Source organism: Pteropus medius, unplaced genomic scaffold (assembly GCF_902729225.1).
Source record: "Pteropus medius unplaced genomic scaffold, Ma_sr-lr_union100, whole genome shotgun sequence".
Lineage (NCBI taxonomy): Eukaryota > Metazoa > Chordata > Mammalia > Chiroptera > Pteropodidae > Pteropus > Pteropus medius.
Window position 1 is genome coordinate 32,859,327 of NW_024340696.1, and position 25,700 is coordinate 32,885,026.

The 25,700-nt window shown below is 33.3% G+C and overlaps 2 protein-coding genes across 5 annotated transcripts in view; one reads left to right on the plus strand and one right to left on the minus strand.

Annotated features, from left to right (window-relative positions):
• The window catches only part of KPNA5 (karyopherin subunit alpha 5), a 45,762-nt gene extending 31,717 nt beyond the window's left edge, over positions 1 to 14,045 (plus strand). For all 3 annotated transcript variants that reach the window (XM_039870939.1, XM_039870960.1, XM_039870949.1), the window contains 6 exons: positions 1,012 to 1,175; positions 2,631 to 2,709; positions 3,666 to 3,791; positions 4,447 to 4,574; positions 7,127 to 7,305; positions 10,557 to 14,045. In XM_039870939.1, the coding sequence (XP_039726873.1) occupies positions 1,012 to 1,175; positions 2,631 to 2,709; positions 3,666 to 3,791; positions 4,447 to 4,574; positions 7,127 to 7,305; positions 10,557 to 10,744 (864 nt within the window). In that variant the 3' untranslated portion in view covers positions 10,745 to 14,045. The remainder of the gene's footprint in view (positions 1 to 1,011; positions 1,176 to 2,630; positions 2,710 to 3,665; positions 3,792 to 4,446; positions 4,575 to 7,126; positions 7,306 to 10,556) is intronic.
• A 3,526-nt stretch (positions 14,046 to 17,571) lies between these two features.
• FAM162B (family with sequence similarity 162 member B) lies at positions 17,572 to 24,152 on the minus strand. 2 transcript variants are annotated; one of them, XM_039870988.1, is made up of 4 exons: positions 23,823 to 24,152; positions 23,564 to 23,675; positions 20,654 to 20,762; positions 17,572 to 17,756 (listed from the first exon to the last, which is right to left on the minus strand). In XM_039870988.1, the coding sequence occupies exons 1-4, from the start codon at positions 23,992 to 23,994 to the stop codon at positions 17,658 to 17,660; spliced, it is 492 nt and encodes a 163-aa protein (XP_039726922.1). In that variant the 5' UTR covers positions 23,995 to 24,152; the 3' UTR covers positions 17,572 to 17,657. The 2 variants fall into 2 exon arrangements, with proteins under 2 accessions (XP_039726922.1, XP_039726915.1); XM_039870981.1 differs by having other exon boundaries at positions 23,564 to 23,678; positions 23,823 to 24,151.
• Between the last annotated feature and the right edge of the window lie 1,548 nt (positions 24,153 to 25,700).

Here is a 25,700-nt window from a genome sequence, read left to right on the forward strand (position 1 = left end):
CATCTAAAATATTAAAACATAAAAAAGCTGTCATCACTTTTCATTTGTGGCATATCTAACATTTAACATTTTAAGAGAGAGACTAAAGGATATGTTAGATTACTGATTAAAAAAAAACTTTAAGAAATATAGAATTAGTTGTAACCATGGCAATAAAAAGAGCCAATATCCGAGTGCTTATTATATGCCAGAAATTGTTCTAAGATGCTACATACATTCTTACTAATTTAACACTACCATATTATCCTTATTTATAAATGAAGAAATTGGGGTTTAGAGATGTTATGTTATTTGCCCATGGTCACACAGTTGGTGAGTAGTGTTTGAACAGAGGTCTGTCTGATTTGAGAGGAGGGATCATAGAATTTATCTATTCAGCCTCTTTTTGTCACATATTCTGAAACTGAGGCTCAAAGAGGTGAAGTGACTTGCTCATCTCACAACTGATTAGTCGTAGTTGTAGTATTAATGCTAGAGGGATTAAAATCTCTTTTGTCATGGGTGCTTTTTAATTGATGATTTAGGGTTTCAGTACATTAAGAAGAACAGTTTATAAATGACTTCCATTAAAAAATTTCAGAGTTCTTTTTGTATTTTTTATACCTTTGCTCCTCAAATGATTATTAGATTTACTTTCCATAATGTACATGTAATAAGAAAAGTGAGGTTAAGTTAGATCATATTCCATGATCATTATATTAAACACTTAACAGAAACATTTTTATTTCTCTCAATTTTGATATGCCTTTTTGGAATGTGTGTATGATGTAAACATAGGGCATCACAAATACATGTTTCATTTTTACAAACTTTAAATTACCACATATTTTATGTAAGATTAATAGGAGTCACAATCAGTGTCATGTTTATATCTGGTTATAATTTTAAATGGAATGTTTATCTGGTATTTTTGTAGCATTAAATTTTGGTTTTAAAATAGGTTTCTATATTTTTCTCAAGAAACTTGGTTTTAGATAGAGAAAAAAATTAAATATTGGCTTTTTCTTCCAGGTTTCACCTTGCTTAAATGTCCTGTCACGATTGTTATTTAGCAGCGACCCAGATGTACTAGCAGATGTGTGTTGGGCCCTTTCTTATCTCTCCGATGGACCCAATGATAAAATTCAAGCAGTCATTGATTCTGGAGTCTGTCGAAGATTGGTGGAACTTTTGATGTAACTATAATTTATGATTAGTAATTGTATGATTGTGTATTAAGTTTAGCAATTAGAATAATGGCCTCGTAAATACATCAAGAGTCACTATCTATGGGAAGAATTGAAAAGCTACCAACCCCACATTGCAAAATAGCTGTAATACTGAAAAGTTGATTGTTAAACTTGTATCTTTTATTATTTGGTTGGCATTGATCATTTTGTTAATGAATTTCATTAGTTTTAATCTCTTTATGAATAGGAGGGACTTAATTCAACACGTATGTATGGAAAGCCTGTTATCTGATAGAGCGTTCTATAAGATATTTTTATGAAGTACAGAACATAGTACCTGCTCTCATAGTACCTGTTAATAAAAGTAATTCCAGATCTGAGACTGAGAAAAAAATAAGATGAACCTAGAAAATAATGAGTGGTCAAAGCATGGAGAAATGTTAAAAGGACACAAAAGTCCACTTGAAGGGACTCCTACTCTTTAAACCTGGGATGATTTGAGCATTGAAATAAATTATAATAATATAACTTATTGAATAAAATAGGAATCCATGAGTTCACACTAAAATAAGTAGATCAATAGATAGATAGGAAAGGCACATAGTTGGAATGATAGTATTAGAAAGTTATCATTTGCAACAATACTAATTATTAATAATTCAGACAATAAACATGAGGAGATGCTAAAACTAGTGGTGAAAGTAGGTTAAGGCAGGGGTCCCCAATCCCCTGACCACTGACCAGTACCCATCCATGGCCCGTTAGGAACCGGGCCTCACAGCAGGATGTGAGTGGTGGGCAAGCTGGTGAAGCTTCATCTGTATTTGCAACTGCTCTCCAGTGCTAGTATCACCGCCTCAGCTCCACCTCGGATCATCAGGCATTAAATTCTCATGAGAGCACTGGTCCCTGGAGCCAAAAAGATTGGAGACTGCTAGACTGTTAAGGGATGGGATGTTACATAGTCTAAAAGCATTTCCTTATAAAATATTAATAACAAAGGGAAAAACAGTAATATCAAAATGGAGAAATAGCAGACACCATCTTAATTAAGTTGACCAGACAAAATAGATAACATATGCTATCCAATACTATGTAATGAAAATACTATAGCATTTGTATTATCCTAGCGAAAAGTATATAACTTGGGTCTTAACCATGAGGAAACACTGGACAAAAATAATTGGCTTATGACTATAAAAAATGTCAAGATCATGAAAATCAAAGAAATACTAAGTAACTGTTTGGAATTAAGAGAGTCTGGAGAGACATGACAACTGGGTGCAACACATTATCCTGGATTAGATTCTTTATTATAGAGATATTACTGTGATGATTAGTGAAACTCGAATCGGCTCTCCGGGTAAAGAGTATAGGGGAATTTTTTGTACTATTTTTGTAAATTTTCTGTAAATTTTAAATTCTTATATAGTGTGTAAGTTCATATTTTTATTATTTTAGGCACAATGATTATAAAGTTGTATCACCTGCATTAAGAGCAGTTGGTAATATTGTGACTGGTGATGATATTCAAACACAGGTGAGTTCCGACCATAAGTTCAGAGGCAGACAGATGTGTGGTATGTTGAAGAGGCATTAAACTTGACTGGAATGAATGGAAACAGTGAAACAGAGAAAATGATCGATTATAAATAGAAGTGGGGTGGGAAATGGAAGGGCCTTTTATAGTAGATTGAAGACCTAGATTATGAGAATGGAAAGAACAATAGTAAGGAAACACTTTCCTGATTAGCAAGTAACTCCGTTTGCGAAATATCAAAAAAGGTGTGATATCAAGATTATCTTCAGATTTGGGATAGTCTCTTTTGAAGATAGCAACCTAAGCTCTGTAACACGTTAGATTCCCCTTTGCTTGCCACCATATTTTCTTTATTTTTAATCTTTAAAAGTCCTATTTAGATACCTTAGTTATTAAACATTTGATCCTTAGTAATTGATAGTTATTAATTTAAAATAGCTCTTTAAATGAAAATGCCCTTTTAAACATACACTGTTTTTAGCAGAAGTTTGGTCCAGTGCTTCATACATTCTTCCTCAAGTAAATTTAATATAAATCATTATGGGTATTTTGAAAATAGGAACATAATCTTGCCATAGAATAAAGAATGTAAAGGAACAAAGTATAATATACTTCTTCACAAAAGAAAAATGGAATAGTAAAAATTTTAATGAAACAAATAAACTTACTCTACACATTATTTCCTTTCATCAGTTTACTCGGCAAAACTAGAGGTTGGATCCTGACCAGTCACCAAATCTCTCTTCAAATAGTTAAATCAGTTGACAACTTTTGTCTGTGGGAGAGTGGAAGACAGCAAGTGCCTAAGTTTTACTTTGATAGGAATTTCTTTTTTCTTAATTTAGTTTTTCAGAATAGTTTTGTATTTCTAAATAACACATTAGTTATATTTTGTGTAGTTGGATTTTTGTTTGTTTTTTGCTGTAAAACTCTCTCTTTTCATTTCTAACTTTTAGGTAATTTTGAATTGCTCTGCATTACCCTGTCTCTTACACTTATTGAGTAGCCCAAAGGAGTCAATCAGAAAAGAAGCCTGCTGGACTGTTTCCAACATTACTGCTGGAAATAGAGCTCAGATTCAGGTAAATAACTTTCAGAGAAAAGACGAAGATCTCAGAAGTTAGTTTAGGAAAAAAGTCAGTATTTTATCACTGTTGTTTTTTAGTGGTTTACTCAAAAAGATTCTTAAAGATTCTTGAAAAGTATTTTAAAGAGCATAGCCTTTCCCTTTCTAAAATAATAACATTTACTTAAAGTATTCTAATGAGGAATAGCAATTTTGTGTGTGTGTGTGTGTGTGTGTGTGTAAAAGTGGTGTGTGTCTGTCTGTCTGTCTATAATTGTCAGCACAGTGCCTGACAAATAAGGGTTAGTCTTTAAAAAGGGAGTGATTTTCATTAATTTTAGAAAAGTTAGGCAATGATCTTCTTCTTGAAACTTTTGAATAATGATTTATTAGGGCCCTGTCAAGCTCCTTGAGTCAGTAATTACTTATCCATTTGATTAGTCATCTGCCTTGTGCTTTATCACACTTAAAATTTAATTTCTGCTAATATATTCTCCAGTCTTAAAAGGAAGGTATGTGAGAGTTTATTGAAAGATTAGAAATAAAATATTTCCAAAGGTATTTCCAAAAAGCCTGACATTTTAAAGCCAATGAATTTCAAGATTGTCTACTTACTAATATTTTTAAAACTGTATTTGCATTGATTATGCTATATCATTTTTCCTCTTTAGTCTGTTATAGATGCAAATATTTTTCCTGTTTTGATTGAGATTCTTCAGAAAGCAGAGTTTCGCACCAGAAAAGAAGCAGCTTGGGCTATAACTAATGCAACATCAGGAGGCACTCCAGAACAAATAAGGTGCGATACAGATTTTTTAAAATTGTTTTTAAATGTAAAAAAAAATAAATGTAAATGAGACAAAATTTGAAATAATATATACTTTTTATTTTTTGATGAAACTAAAACATTTTGTCAGTTTAACAAGCATTTCTATTGTGAAATGACAGTGTTATATCAGTTATATTATTCATTTACAGTGGCTTATTTTTTTCGTTTAAAGTATAATTGACATCATTCTCCTTGGCAGACTATGAAAAATCAGATTAAAATTCTGAAAAAGAATAGTCATGGGCATTAAATACTTTTTATTAAATACTCTCATGGGCATTAAGTATTTTTTAGACCATTAAATTACATACTTGTAACTTTATTATATAGAAATGGCTAATAAAGTTAAATATCTACTTATTTAAAGTAAAATTGAAATAGACATTCATTTATATAATAATGTCCTAATCATTATTAGACTTACTTATGGATAATACCTTCCTTTTGTTTTTCTGTACTATTTTTTTCTTCTTTTTTATGATAGCTTTTTGAATTTAGGCATTTTATTATTTATTTGCTTGTTTCTTTTACTAACAACACAAACAGTAGTTACAGGATTTTCTTTCAAATCCTGCTCCTTCAGTACAACTTGTGTGACCTTGACAAAATCATGTAACCTCTCTAATCTACAGTTTAATTTTTTTTAAATGAATTCAATAATGGGTGGTACCTTATAGTTATTATCTTGACACTTAAATGCATTTCATACATTTGAAGTGCTTAGTTTAGTGTGGTGCCTAAACATTAAGTTCTCTACTAAGATTAACTGTTATTATCAGTAATATTTATAATAATTGTAATTTTTATCAACATTGATTTCAAAGTCACTTTTCATCTTGTACTTTTACTCTTTTTTTCCCCCCATAGCAAAGTTATATAAGTTGCACTTAATAAAAGCCTGACATCCTACAGAATCTTCTTGTTCTGATTATCCCTCCGTGAAACTCAGGATTTTTTTGCTTTCTTGAAATGACCATTTAGGAAGTGTTTTCTAATGAGTATTTTATTTGTTTCTTAATTTATAAAACAAGAAGTCAGGCTACTAGGCTATTTTAAAAATTACAGGATTTTGAAATCTACTTATTGTGAGATCATTGTCTATTATTGCCTTCATTTGTACTGTATCTTGCTCTCTCAAATTCATATCTCTGTATGTTGACATCTGTCTCTGCTTTTTATTTCCATTCTACCTCTTTGCTTTAATCAATATTTCCATTTCATTTGTGTCATGAATACAAGCAGTAATAAAACAAGATCTTTCCTTTGGTCTAGCTTGTATTTTTTTTAATGCTAACGTTTTTATGTTTTTGGATCCCAGAGTTTATTTGTTCACCTCCAAATAGTTTTTTAGTTTTTTTGTTATTATGTCTATTCCATATATTATTCCTTAAATTTATTAGTACAAAGCAAGTATCCAAATTGAGAGCATTATTTTTTTTTTAACCATTTTCACCTTTTCATTAAATCACATATATGGGAAGAAGTCTTGATCTCAGATGAGGTTTGGCATGCATACCACTAATATTTGTGGAGTGTCTGTCTAACATTGCCACTTGTGCTTAATCATTTCGATTGTTGAGCACCAGTAATGTGCTTTCACATCTTTTTCTCCTTTAATTTCATAACTCTCTGAGATATTTATTCACTCAGTAAATATATTTGATGAATTACAGTATAGTAAATGGCAAGCGAATGCTCTAGTGAAGGTATGTACATTGAAAAAAAAGGAGGATGGAAACTAACTTTTATTGAATGCCTACTGTATTTTCATAGCAACCCTCTGAGTTTGGTTCTATTATTATCCCCATTTTAAGATGAGGATACCGAGGCACAGAGACGTTACTCAGTCACAAAACTAATAAGGAGTGGAATTGGAATTTGAAGCCATGCAGTCTGACTTCAAGCATATTTTTTACCTTTATGCTTAATATGAACTTTTGCCAAGTGAAACAATCAGTTACCTATTTACATTATAGAGAATGGAAAAAGAGATAATAAGAACTAGAAAAGAACAAAACATCATGAAAATCAGAAATTTTATGAACATAACTAAACTTATTCACAACATGGCCTGTTTTGCTCCTAGAAGCCTCTTATGCTTCTGAAACAGAGCAGATGTTTCAGAATGTTTTTGTGGGGAACTTCTTGAAGTTTGATTTGGATGTTCCTTCTCCCTCTCCATTTCTACCTTCCCCATCTGACCCCTATATGTGTACATAGGCCCACCTTTAAAATAAACAGAAAAACCTCTAATCTACTTAGCAATTTCCTTGCATGTATATTTTTGTAATATTTGTAATACCATTTATTATTAATTGTGTTAAATTCTGAGAACAAGAGAGTGAAAAAATTTTCAGGTTCCTATATAAATTGTTTTTAATGTTTGAGTCTATAGGAATATTTTCTTAATTGTTTATATAACATTTCACTGAAGAATATTTTTATGTCATTACTATAAATAATATTTAAGTCTTTTTCAATGTTTTTTCCTGCCCCCCCTTTTTTTTTTTATTACTCTGAAGGTATTTGGTAGCCTTAGGCTGCATTAAACCACTTTGTGACCTGTTGACAGTTATGGACTCTAAAATAGTCCAAGTGGCTTTAAATGGACTTGAAAATATTTTACGTCTTGGAGAACAAGAATCTAAGCAGAATGGGATAGTCATTAATCCATACTGTGCTCTCATTGAAGAAGCATATGGTAAGCAGTCACTTAAAATTTTATAATTACAGTCAGTCCTTTTGTTTAATTGAGATATAATTGACATATAACATTAAATTGATTTCAGGTGTACAACTTAATAATTTGATGTTGTATATACTAAGAAATGATTACCACAATAAGTCTAGTTAACATCTGTCATCATACATAAGTACATAAAGTTTTTTTCTTGTGATGAGAGCTTTTAAGATTTACTCTCTTAGCACTTTCAAATATACAGTATTATTAACTAGGGTCCCATTCTGTACATTACATACTTATGACTTATTTATTTATAACTGGAAGTGTTTGTATCTTTTGACCCCTTTCACCTATTCACCCACCCTCCACCTGCTACCTCGAGCACCCACCAATCTATTTTCTGTATTCCACATAAATGAGATTACATGGTATTTGTCTTTCTCTATCTGACTTATTTCAGTTAGCATAACACAGGGTCCATCCATGTTGTCACAAATGACAGTATTCTTTTTTTACTTTAGGGCTCTCTTTTCTGGTTCATTGATTTCTTTCTATGTCACTAGCATACTGTTTTGATTATTATAGCTTTGTATTATAGTTTGAAATCAGGGAGCATGATGCCTCCACCTTTGTTATTCTTTCTCAAGGTTGCTCTGGCCTTTGGAGTTTTCGTGGTTCCATACAAATTTTAGGATCATCTGTTCTATTTATGTAAAAAAATGCCACTGGAATTTTGATAGGGATTGCATTGAATTTGTAGATTGCTTTGAGTAGTATGGACATTATAAAAATACTGATTCTTCCGATTCATGAGCATAGAATCTTTTCATTTATTTGTGTCTTTTTTCAATTCTTTCATTATAGCTTTCAGTGTACAGGTCTTGCACTTCCTTGGTTAAATTTATTCCTCGGTAATTTTTGGATACAATTATAAATAGGATTGTTTTCTTAATTTCTCTTTCTAATAGTTTGTTAGTGTGTAGAAACACAACAAATTTTTGTATATTGATTTCATATACCAAAACTTTACTGAACTAATTAATTAGTTCTAACAGTTTTTTGGTAGAGTCTTTAGAATTTTCTACATATAATATAGTCATCTGTGAATAGTGACAGTTTTACATCTTTCTGTAGATGCCTTTACTATGTTAATAAAAGTAATGAGAGTGAACATCCTTGGCTTGTTCCTGATTGTAGAAGAAAACCTTTCAGTTTTCCACCATTAAGTATGATGTTAGCCGTAGGCTTATCAAATAATGACCTTTATTATGTTGAGGTACATTCCCTCTATACCCACTTTGTTGAGAGTTAGGCTGTTCTTAATTATCTTCCATAGTCATTCTCCCCCTTTAATTCCATAAAGATATTTTGTGTAAAAGCAATATAATAGTTTTTAAATAGTTTTTAAGTTACCCTTAATTCTATTACCATAATAATTTTTTTCATTACTTGCCTTTCTTTATACTTTGTCTTTATGCACACCTTACATTGACATAATTTCAGTGTATAATTTTGTGTTCTACTTTTTAATGTTTTGGAGAAATTTTATATTTCTACACAATTATAATTTTTAATAGCCAACATAATGTTAAGTGAATATCATGTTGTTTTAGCATATTGAATGCAATTTTAGCCATATTCTTGTAGTTGACCATTAATTTGTTTCCATTTGTTTACAACTTTATGTATGCCAAAATAAGCATCTTTCTGAATATAATTTTTTTTCTACTGAAATATTTTGGGGTAAATTTTCAGGAATGCTATGGCTGAGTTTTAGGCACAGACTTGTTTTTAAGCTTTTGGTATGTTTTCTCATTTTGTTTTTCAAGGGCATGTGACTTAACTGTGTCACTAGCATTGTATGAATCTATAACCACTTGTTGATTTTGCTGACTTAGCAGATAAAAAATTGTATCACCAAGTTATTTTTATGTATCTTCTGTTTTAGCTCATGTAGAAGGTGGTGTGTATTTTCCATGTGTTAGTGTATTTTCTCATATGAATTGCATACTTATTGTACTTTTTCCATTTACCTATTTGTCTTTTTTGGTAAAAACAAATTAACTTCATTTTAGTCATTTAATGTGGCTTTTCTCCCATTCTCTGACTTTTTTATTTTAATAAGACAAACCACATTCATTTATATTTAATAAGTAACTCAATCTAATCTTCTATTTCTTCAAAGTTTACAAAGTCGTTGCCCCTACAGAGATTTGATGATTTTTTTTTTTTTTTTGGCTAGATTTTTTTTGGTTGGATTCTTAAAAATTTAACTTAACGCAGGTGGAATTTATTTTAGGATAAGGAATATATATAAGTTGATGTTTTTCCTTTTAATGTATTTCTGTTAAATACTCACTTTCTGTCATAAGTCCCGTTATATGATTGATTCAAGCTTTTATTATGATTCTTAAACTATGCCTAGGATATTTAAATTTTTAAACTATGCCTTTATTTTAAATTATATAATGTCACTGATTAAGATATTATATAAATACTAGATATTAATCACTGATTTAAAATATTTCCTTACTGAAGTCATTATTTTGATCCCAAGTTATACTATAGTTGGAGATAGTCTATGATTGTGACTACTTTGTTTATTCTTTGTATCCTGCAATAATATAATTGAAGAAGTTTATCTATAGTTAAATGAGAAATAATTTCAGCATCACTCAGACTTGTGTGGAGATTTTTTTTCTTGTGAGTAATAAAATAGAGCGCTGTGGATTCTCCTTATCCTATCAAAATGGGCTTTTTCAGTTTTATTTATACATTGTACCTTTTATAAATTATACATTAGCTATATTAGATTTTCAAATAGTACTCAAATTTTTATATTGATAGTTTAGTTGCTAATGTTTTACTTTTTTGTTTTTGTTTTGTTGTTTTCCCGTTTTATACTTTTAATTTAGCACAATTACTCTGGAAAGACCTGGGAAGTTACATAATATAATAGTGTAATTTTAAAATTGAGAAACTAAAGTACTGAGGAACCAGATTTATTTGGGCAAAATCACATAGCTTGCAGGGTGGAGTCTGTGACCTTCTTATTCATAGGCCTGTGCTACTTCCTCATACCACACTGCTCATTCTCTCTCTTGAAGAATAAGGCATAAGTTGTCAGTTATCAGTATGTGCAAAAATTAGATTAAAATAGCAATCCCATTGCCAGTAGACTGATAGATGCTATTGATTTATTATTTTGTTTTAAACATATATTGAAACTTGAGTAACAATTTTGTTTGTATATATGCTTTGTATAACAGGTCTGGATAAAATTGAATTTCTGCAAAGCCATGAAAATCAAGAAATTTACCAAAAGGCTTTTGATCTGATTGAACATTACTTTGGTGTAGAAGACGATGACCCCAGCATTGTGCCTCAGGTGGATGAAAACCAACAACAGTTTGTATTTCAGCAGCAGGAAGCACCCATGGAAGGGTTTCAACTTTAACTTGATGGGGGCGGAAATTAATGGCTAAAAAGAGTAATTTCAGATATCTTTTCTTTGTTACAATGGCAGTAGGAACGTTTGATGTGTTTTTATGTAGAACAGAAAAAGAATTTGATGCACTTTTAAAAAGCAAAACGAAACAAAGGTTTCCATTCAGATATAATCTTTTGGTATAGTTTTGTTTTTACTTTGGTATGCCTGTGTTTGTCTTATTGTTTTATCTATTTTCATCTATTTGTGAACCATTATGAAATTATTTAATAACAAGCTTGAAAAGGAAAACTTTGGTAAAGTATTACATATGGTTCTGAATTTTTTTCTAGCATTCTTGAAAACTGCATATTAGCAGTACAGATATTTATAATTGCATTTCGGCAGTAAGTCTGACAGGCCCAGTCTCTACTAAATCTACCTCTATCTTGAAGCAAAAACAAAACAAAAAAACTTCGGAAGCATGAAATAGTGTATAAGCTAAATTAGAATGTGAAAATATCTAGTACCTTAAATTATAGATCACTGTGCTGTAGGTTATACTTTGCAAAAAAAAAAAAATACAACAGAAAACCTGTAAAATTTATTTATAAAACACAGAAGAAATATTGTACTGATAATCAATTAAAATGTGGCAATTGTGGAGAAGCTGTTCTTCATGTTGAACACATTAAAATGATTATACGACATTTACAATTTGTTTTTAACATATAAATGCTATTAGTATATTTTGTATTTTGACCAAATGTGCTACTACCATTTTTGAAAATGTTTTATTATTTTTTCACTCTTCATTAAAAAGCATCATGATAGAGAAGCCATCATGAATCTAAAGTAGTGCTGCATAACAAAAATAATACTGTAATTCTTTCTCTGATTTTTCAGAGCAGTGATTGAAAAGTTTCATTTTCTGTTTAATAATGAAGTTAGGTACTTGAATGGCAAAATTATCCTGAAAAAAATCACCTTTTTATGTACTAAAGTTTATTCAGTACCCTTAATGTTTGGATGCTAAAAGATGGTATTAATGAAAATTGCTAAAGATTCTTTAATATAGTTGAAATCTATATTAGGAAATTTTTTTGGTAATAGAGGGTCATACTGCTCCTTGTCATGAATTGGTTTATTAAATTACATTTGTATCAGATTGGTCAATAGAATGCATGTGTTTTATGTATTAAAAGCAAAACCTCTTCAAACTGAAACTTTAAAAAAAAGTTTCAATAGAAGACTTACATATATATTTATTGATAGATACATATATGTGTGTGTGTCTGTGTGTTATTTTCACAGTACTATATTTGGTAGAGTTTTCTAGGTATATATGGTACTGTTGAACTCAGTTTTTTCATTTATAGTTATATGCAGGCTATTTACATTTCTAATTATATAACTAAAATACTTATTTAAAAATTAGTTTACAACTGTTTTAAGATGGGAACTAAAGCATTTTTGATATGATTCATAGTCTATTCTGTAAAGAAAGATTTCATTTATGATAGCATTTATAATGTTTCTGCTGGAAATCAGAGGCATGTTACAAGAATAAAATGTATATATAAGTAGTTTTAAATAGTATGACACTTTGTAAATTATATCATGAAACTAAACTCTTGACAAGACACTTAAAACCTACAGCTATCACATACAGGTTTAAATGGTGTCCATAGTGCTGACTGTATCTGCCAAACCCCTTTTCTATTAAGTAGAGGATTGTATCTGTGCCCTTTTTATTGTAGTGGAAGTTATAAAGTTTAGTATAAAAAGTTTTCTTTTGCATTATGTATGTTCAGAAGAACAGGGTATTTATATTAAAGCTTACCAAATTGAAGATGAATTTATGAGTAAACACATTTTTGTGGTACAGATAACCAGTTCTATAAGGTGACAGGGTAATTCCACTCTTTCTAATCAGTTGAACTTAATAATGCAGCATAATTCATAAACTAACCAACTGTGCCTGCTTTTATTTTGAGAACCCTGTAGTCACATTATCAAATCTCTAAGCCAAGTCTTTCAAACAAAATAATTCTTATAGAAGGAAAAATAATATATATGTTTGTGCACACACACACACACACACACATATAGAATGACCTTTAAGGGGAGAATTTTTAAATTTTCACCAGTAAAACAAACATCTCTAAGTACACATATAACCATATTTTTAACATTCAAATATAAAATTATGTTTAATTTCATGGATCTGTTATGCAAATAATTAATTTGATTAGATCTGAATGCAAGGGACACAATCTAATATTTGGGACCAGCTATTGTTGTGGTGATGACTTTATTGAACCAAGACTAGCAAATACTTTGTTCTTAAACTTTTTTTCTAATGACTACTTCTTTCAGATGTACTATTTAAATGCTCCAAAAATATATTTTCATTAATCTTCACTGACACTTGTGGGGGAAAAAAAGTTTTTAACTTTCTTTCCTAAGAGCTATTATATTTAAATCCTAGAGAAGCTGTGCCAAAAGAAAAAATAAAATATGTTGTAAAGGGAAACACATGCAACATTAATGCAGAAATCAAGAAAATACTTGAAGGAGTCTTTTACTTTTATTTAATTAAATTCATTGTTTTATTTGACCTGATTTTGAATTTTTACTAGTTAAACTATGCAATTGTGCTTACTTGTTTTATATTTGTAAGTGCTTTACTCACTGGTCTGTTTTTTTTTTCGTTGTTGTTGTTATTTTGTTTTGTTTTGTTTTTTACTTTTTGAAAGAGATTCCTAGAACTTAATTTTTAGTGGTATTATGTTCACCAGAACAAGAAAGCAAAAAACAAATAAACAACAACAACAAAAAAATCCAAAAAAGTAATAAAATCTGCTGGCACAGAAATAACATATCATTTGGTAACTGTAAAACCTATTTGCAGTTAAAACTTGATTTGTTGGATAAAGGACTAAAAGAAGCATTACCTTTGCCTTCATATTTTTTCTTAAGAAGGAGCATTATGGAAAAAGTAACTATAATACAAAGTCTTTATAGAGTTTTGTTGCTGTTCTGAATTCAGCAATCTTCTGGCTGCTTTGTGAAACTGTGAAATCAAAGTAATCATTGTTAACCTTTACTCATTTTAGTTCATAGTATTACTGTTTTATGAAATGTGACATATTATGAGCCAATATGATAGGGCTCTAAAAGGATAATGCATCTTTAAATTCTGGTTGGGGGATAGGATGTGGGGAGGATATTGTTGCCTAACCAAATAAACCAACATTTGAGCAGTATGCAATATTATGAAATGTTACAGCACTATATTAAAATAATAAAATACTATTTTACAATTGCATTTATATAAATGTGTCTATTTCATTTGTTCTCACTTATTACTGTGTATTCCTAGTGGATCAAAAACAGATACCTTCATTGATTAAAATTCCATCCCCTTTCTAAAACCAGTAAGATTTTTGTTTGTAGCATATCTGATTGAAGGAGTATGGTGCTTTTATTTTAGAATCTATACGTTCTGCTATAATAGAGAACATGTCTAATTTATCTGTATCTCAAGCCTCGGCAATTATTGCATATTTACATATTTGAGATTATTTTTTCCTTTTTTTGTTATTTTAATCCAATACAGTGCATTTATTTAAAGAGTAGAGTTTTAAACCTAATAAACAGAAATAAGAGGGAACGTCTGATTTAACTTTCGTAATGTACTCTTGAACGTAAGGTCACATAGTAGCCAAGCCTAGGTCTCCTCTAGCCTCTAACGTTTTTGTTTTCTTTTGCTACCATGGTTTTGCCTGGCTGCCTTCATTCCTTCAGAATGCTAATCAAAGAGTGGTGAAAGTAACTGGATCAGTTATTTTTAGGTACTTGTTCCCAGTAAGGCAGTCAGCAATTTTAGTGGCAAATGAATTACTGAAAACATGAAAATACAACGTATAGGTCAAACAGTAGACTTTAGTATGCAGTGGAGTTCAACTTCTCAGAAATCCCTAAGTATACCCTTAATATTCCATTTGCTTAATTTTATATATGTTCTTTAATTTTCTTTCATATTTGAACAGTTGACTAAATTCAATGAGCACATGAATCCCCCCTCTTTTAGCACATCTAATGATTTTTATGTTTGTTTCAATAGTTCACATTTTAGGATATGTATATGTTGTATCATTACTAATATCACTTTAACATTTCAATTTTTGTTATGAGATAAAAATTTCAAATAATTGCACTGGCTAGCAATGCTGTACAGTACCAGGACTAAAATGCAGATTGGGGGCAACCCCACCAAGTAAAGAACTTGTTCTCAGTAGTTAATGTACAAACATTTTAATTTGGAAACAGTAGACAGTTTAGGAAATTTAATGTGTAATACCCAAGAATGACTGTTATTCAAAAATTGAATGTTTTAAACTTGTAGACTTACTTTTGAGAGATCCTTCCTGTTCCTTTTCAGTTTAGTTAACATGTTTTTAAAAACCTTTATCTAAAATAGCATGGCAATATTTAATATACTTTAGGGCTTTGGCATGACTATTTTTTGAGCTTTCCATTCTTTTAAGTTGTTTTATTATAAAATATACACAAAAAAAATAATGTATAAGAAGACATTGAATAGTAAAATGAACATCTATTTACCACTCAGCTTAATAAATTATCATCAGACCCTCGTAACCATTACTCTGGATTTTATTATTAATTTTTGTGCTTTTCCTCCATCTCATCTGTAAGTATTCCTAAAATACATAGCTTCATTTGCCTGATTTTGAAGGGTGATTTTTTTTTTAGTTTGATGTTAACATTTTTTTGAGATTCATTCATGTTGATAAATATATTAGTGGTTCATTCATATTCTTTGCTGTATGTTATTCCATTTTATGGTTACATCATGATGTCTCCACTAGAGCAAGTCTATCTTTTTCTTCAGAATTATCTTAGCTCTTTGCATTTGTAAATGTAGAATTCACTTGTTAAATTCCATAAAAAGCCCCATAGGGATTTTGGATGAAATTACATTTATAGGACAATTTGGGAGGAATTAACATCTTAGTGATACTCTTTCAATCCATGAACAAGTTAGAGCTCACCATTTTTTTTAGGTTCTCCTTACTGTATTTCAACAAAGTTTTACAATTTTATTTATAAAAGTCATTCACATCTTTTAGGTTTACCCCAAACAGAAAAAATACATCAGTGTAAGATTTAAAAAAAAAAAATACTGTTGTATTTCTAGCTAACTTATTTAGTCATTCCTTGCCATATCTTACTGTATTTAAATAGACATATATTCCTATTTGCATCCTAGAGTTAACATTTTTCAAAGAATAACACTTCAGTATGAGATACTAAAGAGTATACAGTAAGGAAAATTTCTCTGAGCCTATTACATTTTTCTTATGTGAAACTTGAGGAAGGTTTGTACATTTGTTTGAATCACTTTTTTTCTCATGAAATAGGTAGTTAAATTGTACCATAAAACTGATAATCCTGGCTTGCTGGCCTATTCCATGAGGGTTTTGTAAGGAATTAGAAATTATACTGATCCCTTTAAAAGGGGGTAAAATAAAAAAAAATTTTTTTCCCTTTACCTTTTGCACCAATTCCCCCATCCCCTCCCCTCTAGCAACCATCAGTTTGTTTTTGTCTCTATGAGTCTGTTTTTGTTTGTTTGGTTTTGGTTTTTTAAATTCTACATATAGTGAAATTATATGGTATTTGTCTTTGACTTATTTCACTTAGCATAAGACTCTCTAAGTCCATCCATGTTGGCACAATGACAAGATTTCATTCTTTTTTGTTGCTGAGTAATATTCAGTGTGCATGTGTATCACATCTTTGTAGACGGACACCTACGTTGTTTCCATATCTTGGCTATTGTAGATAATGCTACAATGAACATAATGGTGCATGTATCTCTTCAAATTAGTTTTTGTTTTCTTTAGATAAATACCCAGAAGTGGAATTGCTGGGTCATATAGGATTTCTGTTTTTAATTTTTTGAGGACTCTCCATACTATTTTCCATAGTGGCTGTACCAATTTACAATCCTGCCACCAGTGCACAAGGGTTTCCCTTTTCTCCATCACCAATACTTGTTATTTGTTGACTGCTTGATAATAGCCATTCTGAGCAGACGTTGAACAAACATTTTTTAACATGTTGATGACAGATATGCCTTTACTTCTCACAATGGCATTGCCAGACACAGTCATATTACCTCCTGACTGTACATTTATGGACAGTGTCAGTACCCACCCCACCATCAACGAGTGAGCCTTTGGCATCCTAACATGAATTTCTGCCTTCCAAACCCAGATTCCGCTGTCATAACTAAGGCTATCTCTATCTGATTAGCCCATAGTACCAAATGCTCACTTGTAGTTTCTGGTTCAATGGCAAGATGAACTTCAAAAATGTCTTTTTTTAAAGCCCTGAATTCTCAGTAACAGCAAGATTAAGGGTATATCGATTGGTTCCTGCTACAGCCATTGGCTTTACCCACAATTTGTAGATAAATCTCATAACATAACTTCGAGTATAAGAATCTACACTCGCAGGCACATACTGTGTAATTCCATTTACACAAAGTTCAAAAACTAATGTATGGTGATAAAACTCAACAATGGTTACCTTTGGAAGGTAATGACTGACAGCAGAAAGGAGGCTTCTGAGGTGCTCTTGATATTTTACATCTTGACTTGAGCAGTGTTTGTGCAAGTGTGTTCACCATGTAAAAAATCTATCAAGCCATATACACTTTTGTGTGCTTGTCTGAATATGTGATACTTCAATAAACATGTACTAAAATGTAAACATAGAAAACACTTTATGCTTCTTGTCACCAAAAAAAAAGCCCATGGCAAATATTTTGTTCAGTATTCTATTTTACCTATCTTTTATTGTTGCAGATAATAGTGATGACATTCTGATGAACACTTGGTCACTTAGAACGTCATTTAGCCTTAGCCTGTGCAGCCAATGCAGCTTCTTCACGCCACTTTGCTTTCTTTGCCAGATTCCAACTTGTCAGGGATTCGTGTCGTTCTACAGCCTGCAAACAAACAAACAAATGAAAGCAGTGTCACTCTCTGGCAAGAATTTGTTTTAGATAGACATATATAGGAGAGACTCTGTGAAAAGGAGAAAAGTAACTTATACCATCTGTCAAAACTAGTATTCAAGAAAAATGATCCTTTGGTGTAGAAAAAAATTCCTTAAGTTGCTAGACTTCCAGTCAACAGGACAGCTGATATCAGATATTGCCCCAACCTCCCTTGGCACACATAGATATATTTGTTGGATAAAAAGTAACAAAAATATTTTCAAATACTTAAGTTCAGAATCAAGAAAGGGAAATCCTTGGGCATCAGAAATTTAAAGAACTCAAAAGGTGTGAATTGGTGGGGAATGAGAAGGATTGAAGCCAGGACAGAAGGAAATGGTTTTAGTCTGAGGGCATTAGGGGAAAACACTGGCTTTAACAACTGTGGGCTGGGAGTTTAATCTCTATACCAACAGGCAAGTCCAGGATTTGGATCTTGGGCATAGAGCTGAGCTACCAATAAAAAGTTGGGGGTATCAGGAAAAGGTACCCCTAGGAAATTACTAAAACTTCTCTCAACAGCCCCGGAACTGGCAAAGAAACTAGGCATTTATCTGGGGCAGAAATCAACTGTGAAAAGAAATCAGCATTATAATTAGGAAGTAAAAATTCTAGCTAGAAAAGAGATCTTAGGAAATAATCTAAATGCAGTACAGAGATAAAGATACAAAAAAATAGAAGAGAGAAGTTAAGAGACATGGATTATAGAATTACAAGTTCCAACGTACATTCATAATAGGTGGAGAGAGTAGACAGGTTGGGAGAAGGAGCCATATTTGAAGTTAAGACAGCTTAAACTTTTTAAGAAGTGAGGAAAACTATAGGTCCTCAGACTGAAGAGCATACTATGTCCTTAGCAGAATAAACAAAGATTTGATATTGATGGATGTCTAATATGCAAATATACCCAAAATAGAGGACCGTCATACCTATCAGTTCTTTCCTCAGCCTTACACATCTCAACAATAGTATCATCATCCATCTCGTTGTTCAAATCAAAAACCCAGGCTTTTGGGTTTCTTTCTTCCATTTTCTCTCCTCCTCATACAGTGAATTTACCACAAAGTTCTATCCTTTGTATCTTCCCCAATCTATTTCAAATTGCTACACTTTTCTCCACCTCCGATCTGCCACAATCTTAGTTAAGGCAAATGCATTAATGATTTAAAATGAAAGGTGAATTGGAGAGTGGCAAAAGGGACAGCAGTGAAACCATTTGAAAGTTACTGCAATAAACTAGGCAACAGTTGTATTGACCAGGGTGATATCAGGAAAGATGGTGAGGGGTGGTCCAATTGTGGATCTATTTTAAAGTACAGTTAACAAGATGTCTGACCTATAATAACTTACTCGTGAGTGGCTAGAAAGATGATAAAACAGTGAATACTTGGATGAGGCCATTTTAGATGGGGTGGTCAGGGAAGCCTTCCCTGTGGAAAATGAGAATAAGCCAGCTATTGCAAGAACAGGGAAAAGAAGGAAAGCCTAGAGAGGAGAAAGAGTTTGGTGCATTAAAAGATAAAAAAGAACCAGTGCAAATGGAGTATAATGAACAAAGAGAAGATGGTATGAAACAGGAAGGTTCCAGACAGTATCAGGCTCTAATCTATCATTTAGGAGCTAGAGAATCATCAACTTGGAGAGCAGTCATTTTATTTAAAGTAGGTTAAAAACAAGAGATGACCAGATTTCTTTATTTCTATCTTTAGGTTGTCAGCCCAGCAAATATTTAAGAATTTTTCCATTTGATCATAATAATTTCAAAGTATAAATTCTTTGTCAAGCTAAGAGAAATGAATGAACATGTATACATCAGGAAGCTTAGATGCCCTACTCCATATGTGAATTATTGGGTTCAAATACTATGAAAACCTGAGAAGAGCAGAATCTTTGGACTAGGCAGAATTATCATTCCAAATCACCATTATCTGAGCATTGGCTAAACATGCCCAGAGAGTGAAAACATATGGATCCCAGCAAATTATTCTGTGATGTGGCTATCAAATCTAGTTCCAACTCTGTACTACTAAAACACAGTGTTCATAAACAAGGAAGTTACAAATATACACTAATGGGTTCAACTTCAGGTGTCACAATGAAGAGAGACACTGATACACTAGAGTGTGTCCAGAGAGAGCTCAAAATAGAGGGAAGGTTTTAGGGAAAGAGTCATTAAGAGTGGAGAAGGGAAGACACATAGGGATGTTAGATGTCCCCCAATATGTGTGAGGCTACTCTTCATGGTAAAACGGGATCAGCAGATGAAAGTTTTTGGGGAAGCGAGAAACAAAATTAGAGAATAATTAGCCCTTAATTTCTCTCTAGAAACTACATATTGAAGATGGCAAGAAAAGGGCTCAAATATAGAATACAAACAAACTAGTCAGCATTGGCGATCGCTTCCAACTTTTGCATTTCTAACTTTTATTATTCTATGCACTAGCTAATTGAATTCATGATTTTAGGAATAATCTAGTCTGGATAACTGTCCTACATCAAAATTCTTCTTGTGCAGATTTTGACCAGGTAATATACTGTTTGTTTTTGTTTATCTTATAAATGGAAACAAGCTTTTGTCTCTCCTGCCCATATAGTTAAGTTGTTGACTCAAATTTGCATGAACAAGTTTATTTCCAGTATGACAGGTCTATGTGGGTCGCTCAAGTTGTCTCAGCCAAAATTGTTCTTTTATAGGAAGAACAGCAATAATCCCCAAATGGAGAACAAAGCTCATAATATTTCTTAAAATTCACAAGGTTATCTATTTTTTTCCCCCCATACTTCTAAATGAAAACATACTATACTTCTATCTTTAATGTCTATATTTATTTTAAAGAGGTACTCACCCTTTTGGCTGATGCTATCACTGCAAAGCAGGCGATAATTGTGAGTCCAATCATTATGTAACAAGCTTTCACTCGAGCTTTGTTTCTTGCAGCATCTATCATTTCTGGCCTAAATCAAGATATGTAGCCTGTTAATTATATTAAAGTAATATGATTTTCTAACTGTCATAATAGACAATGATTTGTAATGTTAATATTCCAAAATCTCTGAATGCAAATTACATATGTGAAAGACTTCCAAATACTAGGTTATTATCTTACCAATTTTAAAATTAAGAAGTATTTATTTAAGTCGTATTAGTAACTAATATCAGTCACTATGAAACAACAATGTAGTATATTTAGTTTCTAATTGTTCAAAATATAACTACTAGAGATTATGGTCTGACTCCTGACTCTCCATAATTTTTCTTTTTCACTGCTTGAGGTAAGTTAAGAATTAAAGTCTTTGTATGTGTATGACTCATGCTTATTTGGCCCCTGTGTTATTAAGTGGGCTTTGTTTTCAGTTTTAAGCAGGTTGTTTTTTAAATCTCATTTTCTTCATTTTGTGTTTTCACTGCCCTCCCAATATCTTCTTGCCCCCTCCCATCCTACTTCATTTAAAAAAAACTATTATACATTTTGTGAGAATGACTGTGGAGGAAGGGTGTTTCTTTCATGGCTTTTGTATGAAGTTTTCAAAATTAATGATCAAAATCACAGTAATGTGTCAAACAAAAGAGAAAAGATATCTTTGTTTTCTTATTATTCTGAAATTTTATATGCTCACTTGAACACCGGGTAGTCTTATTTATTAATAAAGTTATATGCAAGTTGTCCAAAAGCTTAGCAATACTCCTTACAAACTAGTGTTACAAAAGTAATTATGCCATGTGGCCTTTCATATTGAAATCAACTTTAACAATCTGCAATAATATGAAGTGGCAGTTTACGAACAGATAAAGACTAATTCTTGAGAATATATTCAGCAGTATTCATTCTTATCTAATGTCAAGCTTAAATAGAATGCTGTTACATTAAAAAAAAAAAAAATCCAGAAAGACAAGTTGCAATTTCTCTTAAAAATGAAAAACTTTTCCACTAGTTAAAAGAGCACAGAAAACCAATATCTAGTCTGTTTTTCTTAGATTTTAGGCAGATTAATGTAAGTTTTAAGATGTTAGTTGCAAACAGGTGAATATGAAGACATTATTAGATTACATTTGTTGTTCACTTTTGTTCCAGATGAAACCTAAAAGATCTGATTTTTTTTACCCATCCATTTGGCTTTGATCTACTATACCAAATTAGTTTAGCACTGAAAAAAAAAAAACAAGAAAAAGTACAGTTATTATTAAATGTCATTAGCGTATGGTACAAAAATTATAGGTCATTTGGTAATTATATGTCCATTAAGAGCATAAAAAGTGAAAGCTATTTACACTGTAAGTCTAAAACCAAGCATAGGAAACATATCCCTCCTAGGTAGGAATGCTTTTAAAAATTACACAAAAAATAAAAAATATTGAAACACTTTCATGTCTCCAACACAAAACTAAAATATTTTTCATAGGCATCTCCTGTTTATAATACTTCTTTTGACTGTGATTTTGGGGAAATTTATTCCTATAAAATGAGCCTCTTCACACACATTACTATGTTAATACAATGATAAGCATTAATTTACGATAATGTGGGTCTTTACATTCTTGATTCCTCAGTTGTAGCACCAGACCTCAAAATCCAAAAAACTGAGGGTGAGATTTTAGTCTTACCGAGGCTAATTTCTGCTTTGGGCTGTTTGTAGTTTGGAATCTACAGAACTCAAAGAAAATAAAATCTGTTTTATAATATTAAAAAAAGTCTCTGTGATTGAATAAAAGCTGAAAACATTTCCAATCCCATGTTATTTTGAATCCTATGTTCATTCCTCATTAAATAACATGATCCAAGAAAGGAATAAAAATGGTTGAGAATTCATTACTGACTGAATATTTCTCACCACTTTTTTTTCATTTATTTAATATGCTTTTGATAACTAGTAAATTAATAAGAAATAAAAATGAAGGAAATATGTGCAGAACAAAAAGTAGGCCCAGTTTCCATTATCCATTCTAACAGGCGTTGACTATGTTGCATAAATATACAGAACATCTAAAGTTCTTATTTTATATAATAGTTCTAGTCTATTTTTTTAAAAAATCAGTTTAAAAAGTATTAAATTAATTTTATTCTTTGTTTCCTTCCTTCCTTTTTCACCCATGCCCTTTTAAAAATGCTGGGAAGCTTTTTGGGCTTTGCATAAACACAAACTGTAGAAAGATGGTTTTTACAGGTTACATTTGTATATTTTTTTAAACGGTTACATTTACCCTAGAAATGAAGTTGTTTAATCATCTATAGAACCTCTATTTTGGTTTAAGAGGCCGGCGACGCTGACGCTCCCGGCGTCCTAGCCAGACTAAACTTGGTGCTCGCAAGGCTGTAGAGCCAGGTAGGTCAGGCATCTCCCGCCACAGAAAAGGAGGTCGCCCGGATGCGGCTTCATCCCAGAGACTCTCCAGCCACCCCACGGGCCATTACACTTCCTTGGGTGGGGCCAGGACCCTCCAGCCGTCCCTGATCCCTGTCGAGCTGCAGCCCCCCCAGGGTGCTAGGAGCTCACTGGGGGCAGGTAGCTAGGTGATGGTGGAAGTGTCCACTGAACTGGGTTTTCACCCACTTCGACAATCTCCCGGTAAGCTTAGCTGCCCACCGTCCAGTCGAGGAACTTGACATTTTAACTGCACTAGGAGGGCGTAGGTAAATTCCTTAAGGTGGTAGGTGTTGCTGTGAGGCACTGTGTGGGTGGACTCTGCAGCCCTCGAGGCCCGGGGCAGGACCCTCCGCAGCGCGCGGAACTCGGGCTGCGGCACGGGACACACTTACGGGATCCGAGGCGGGATGTCCTCCATTGCTTTGAAACGTCCGGTCCACAGCAGGATTTTCTTGTCGAACTGGGAAGGTTTGTGCTCGGCGGGGACCCTGTGGACCTTCCCTGCTGCTAAAGCGACAGGGATGGATGGAGGAACCGAAAGACCCACGGTACAGCGGATAAGCGCGCGCTACACCTCAACTCCTAGCCCCAGCTCCTCGCCCGCCCTGCCGCAGCCCGCTTCCTCCTAGGCTATTCTCGACCCTGACTCACCGGGACTCTGGGGCCGAGATTCGCTAGGGACCCCGCCGCTGGAGCAGCGGGGAAGATGCCGGGGCCAGATGGGTGCGACCGGCCACCGCGTGGCCTCTCGAGCGGCGCCTGGGGCGCTGCGGAGGATGAGCCCCGGGCGGAGGCGCAGGAGGCTTTCCGCGGCCGCGAGCATCCTGCGTTCTGTTCTCGCGCTTGCAGCTACAGGCGAAGGCAGAGCGCGAGCTGCCCGCACCCTTGCCGGGACCCGCGGCGCTCCCAGGGGAGCCCAGACATGCAGCTGGAGTCTCTCACGCGCGCGCAACTCCGCTCCGGGTCTCCGCCCCCGGCCGGCGACCCCGGACCAGTGCGTCACGACCCTAGGCGGTGATTCCCTGTCCACGCGGGGCACAGGAAGCGGCCTGCCGCTGCTGGAAATTCTCTGGCCCCATCTCTTCAGTAAAAACGTGTTTCCACCAGGCTTTCACCCTTTGGTTCCATTGTTTAGTGACCAAGAGAATAAATCTAAATCTTTTCTACTAGAAAGAGCCAAAAGTTCTTAGAGTTCAGGACACTTCAGATGTTCACCAACTAAGTGTAAGGACAGGCAACAAACTTTTCATTTTGAAGTTAGCTCCTCATCCCACCCTCTGCTCCCATACTTTCTCTCTCTCTAGAAAAACTTCAGTTGTTAAAATTGTTTTTCTCTACCCCTTCATTTCTTAGTAAGACCACACACTCTCCAAACTCCCTTCAAAATGAGCCTTTCTTCTGTTTTCCACCATCCTCCTTCTGTAAAAAGTGGGAAAAATCTACTATTCTCTGGTTTCTAAAGGAACAGGGGCTCAAAGAAAGGGCTGGTAGGAAAGCTCTCTACGCTGAAGGAGTTTACTTATTTCACTATTCAGATTCCAGGGATGACAGACCCCAGCCAGGGCTCTGTGCGATCCAGACCAGGCCCAGCTCACCTTCCTCCAGTTCACTGCTTCTGAGATTTCTTCCACACCCAGACAGTGCCTTACACTTTCATTTGGATTGCTATTTTTTTTTTCTTACTAACTAGATTATCAGGCTCCTGAATGCAAGATCTCTGTAACTCCAAGGTCCTTTATGTAATGGTGTTTAGCAAAAGAAGACAGTCATACCTCTGTAAAGAAATATGCATTTGGAGGATTGTGGAAAGAACATGGGCTTTACCTTCATACTAAGGTTTAAACACCTGATGTGTGATTTAAGAGTTGAACAATCATGAGCAAATCATTTAAGTCATCAATTTTGGTCTCATTTGTAAAACAAGAATTCCTATCTCCAAAGTTCATTTATGCACTGACTACAAAAAGCCTACCATATGCCAGCTACTTCTCAGAGCTGGATAGTACAGTGAACAATGTCAAGTAGGGATTAATAGATGAAAAAAAAAAAGCAGGATGGAAAAAAGTAAGCAGGGGTGAGGCGGAAGCTGTTTAGAAAGGATGGTTAGGGATACGCCTCTAAAATGTACGTGGCACAAAATAGCACTTCAAAAGATGTTATGGTTTTTTTCCCTTCATTTTTTTGTTTAAACTAGTTCTGAAATGCAAGGGCATTTTAATTCATTGAATCTCCTATAGGGAATTGTAGGAGACTATGAACTCCCTGACTGTTAGGAACCTGTCTTATTCACTACTATGTCCCTAGAATGTAGCTGACATTAGTAATACTTAGTAAATATTTGTTAAATGCATACACAACAGCAAGTCTTCAATAGTAAAAATGACTCTATCTGGGCGAATTTAAGAAAAGACTGAAATACTTGAGGACATGCTGCACGATGAACGGAATGAATTCTTGCCTGACAAGAATGTTGCTACAGATAATATTTGATTGATTCAGGAATATGCTCCTTGAAATTCTCTCATTATT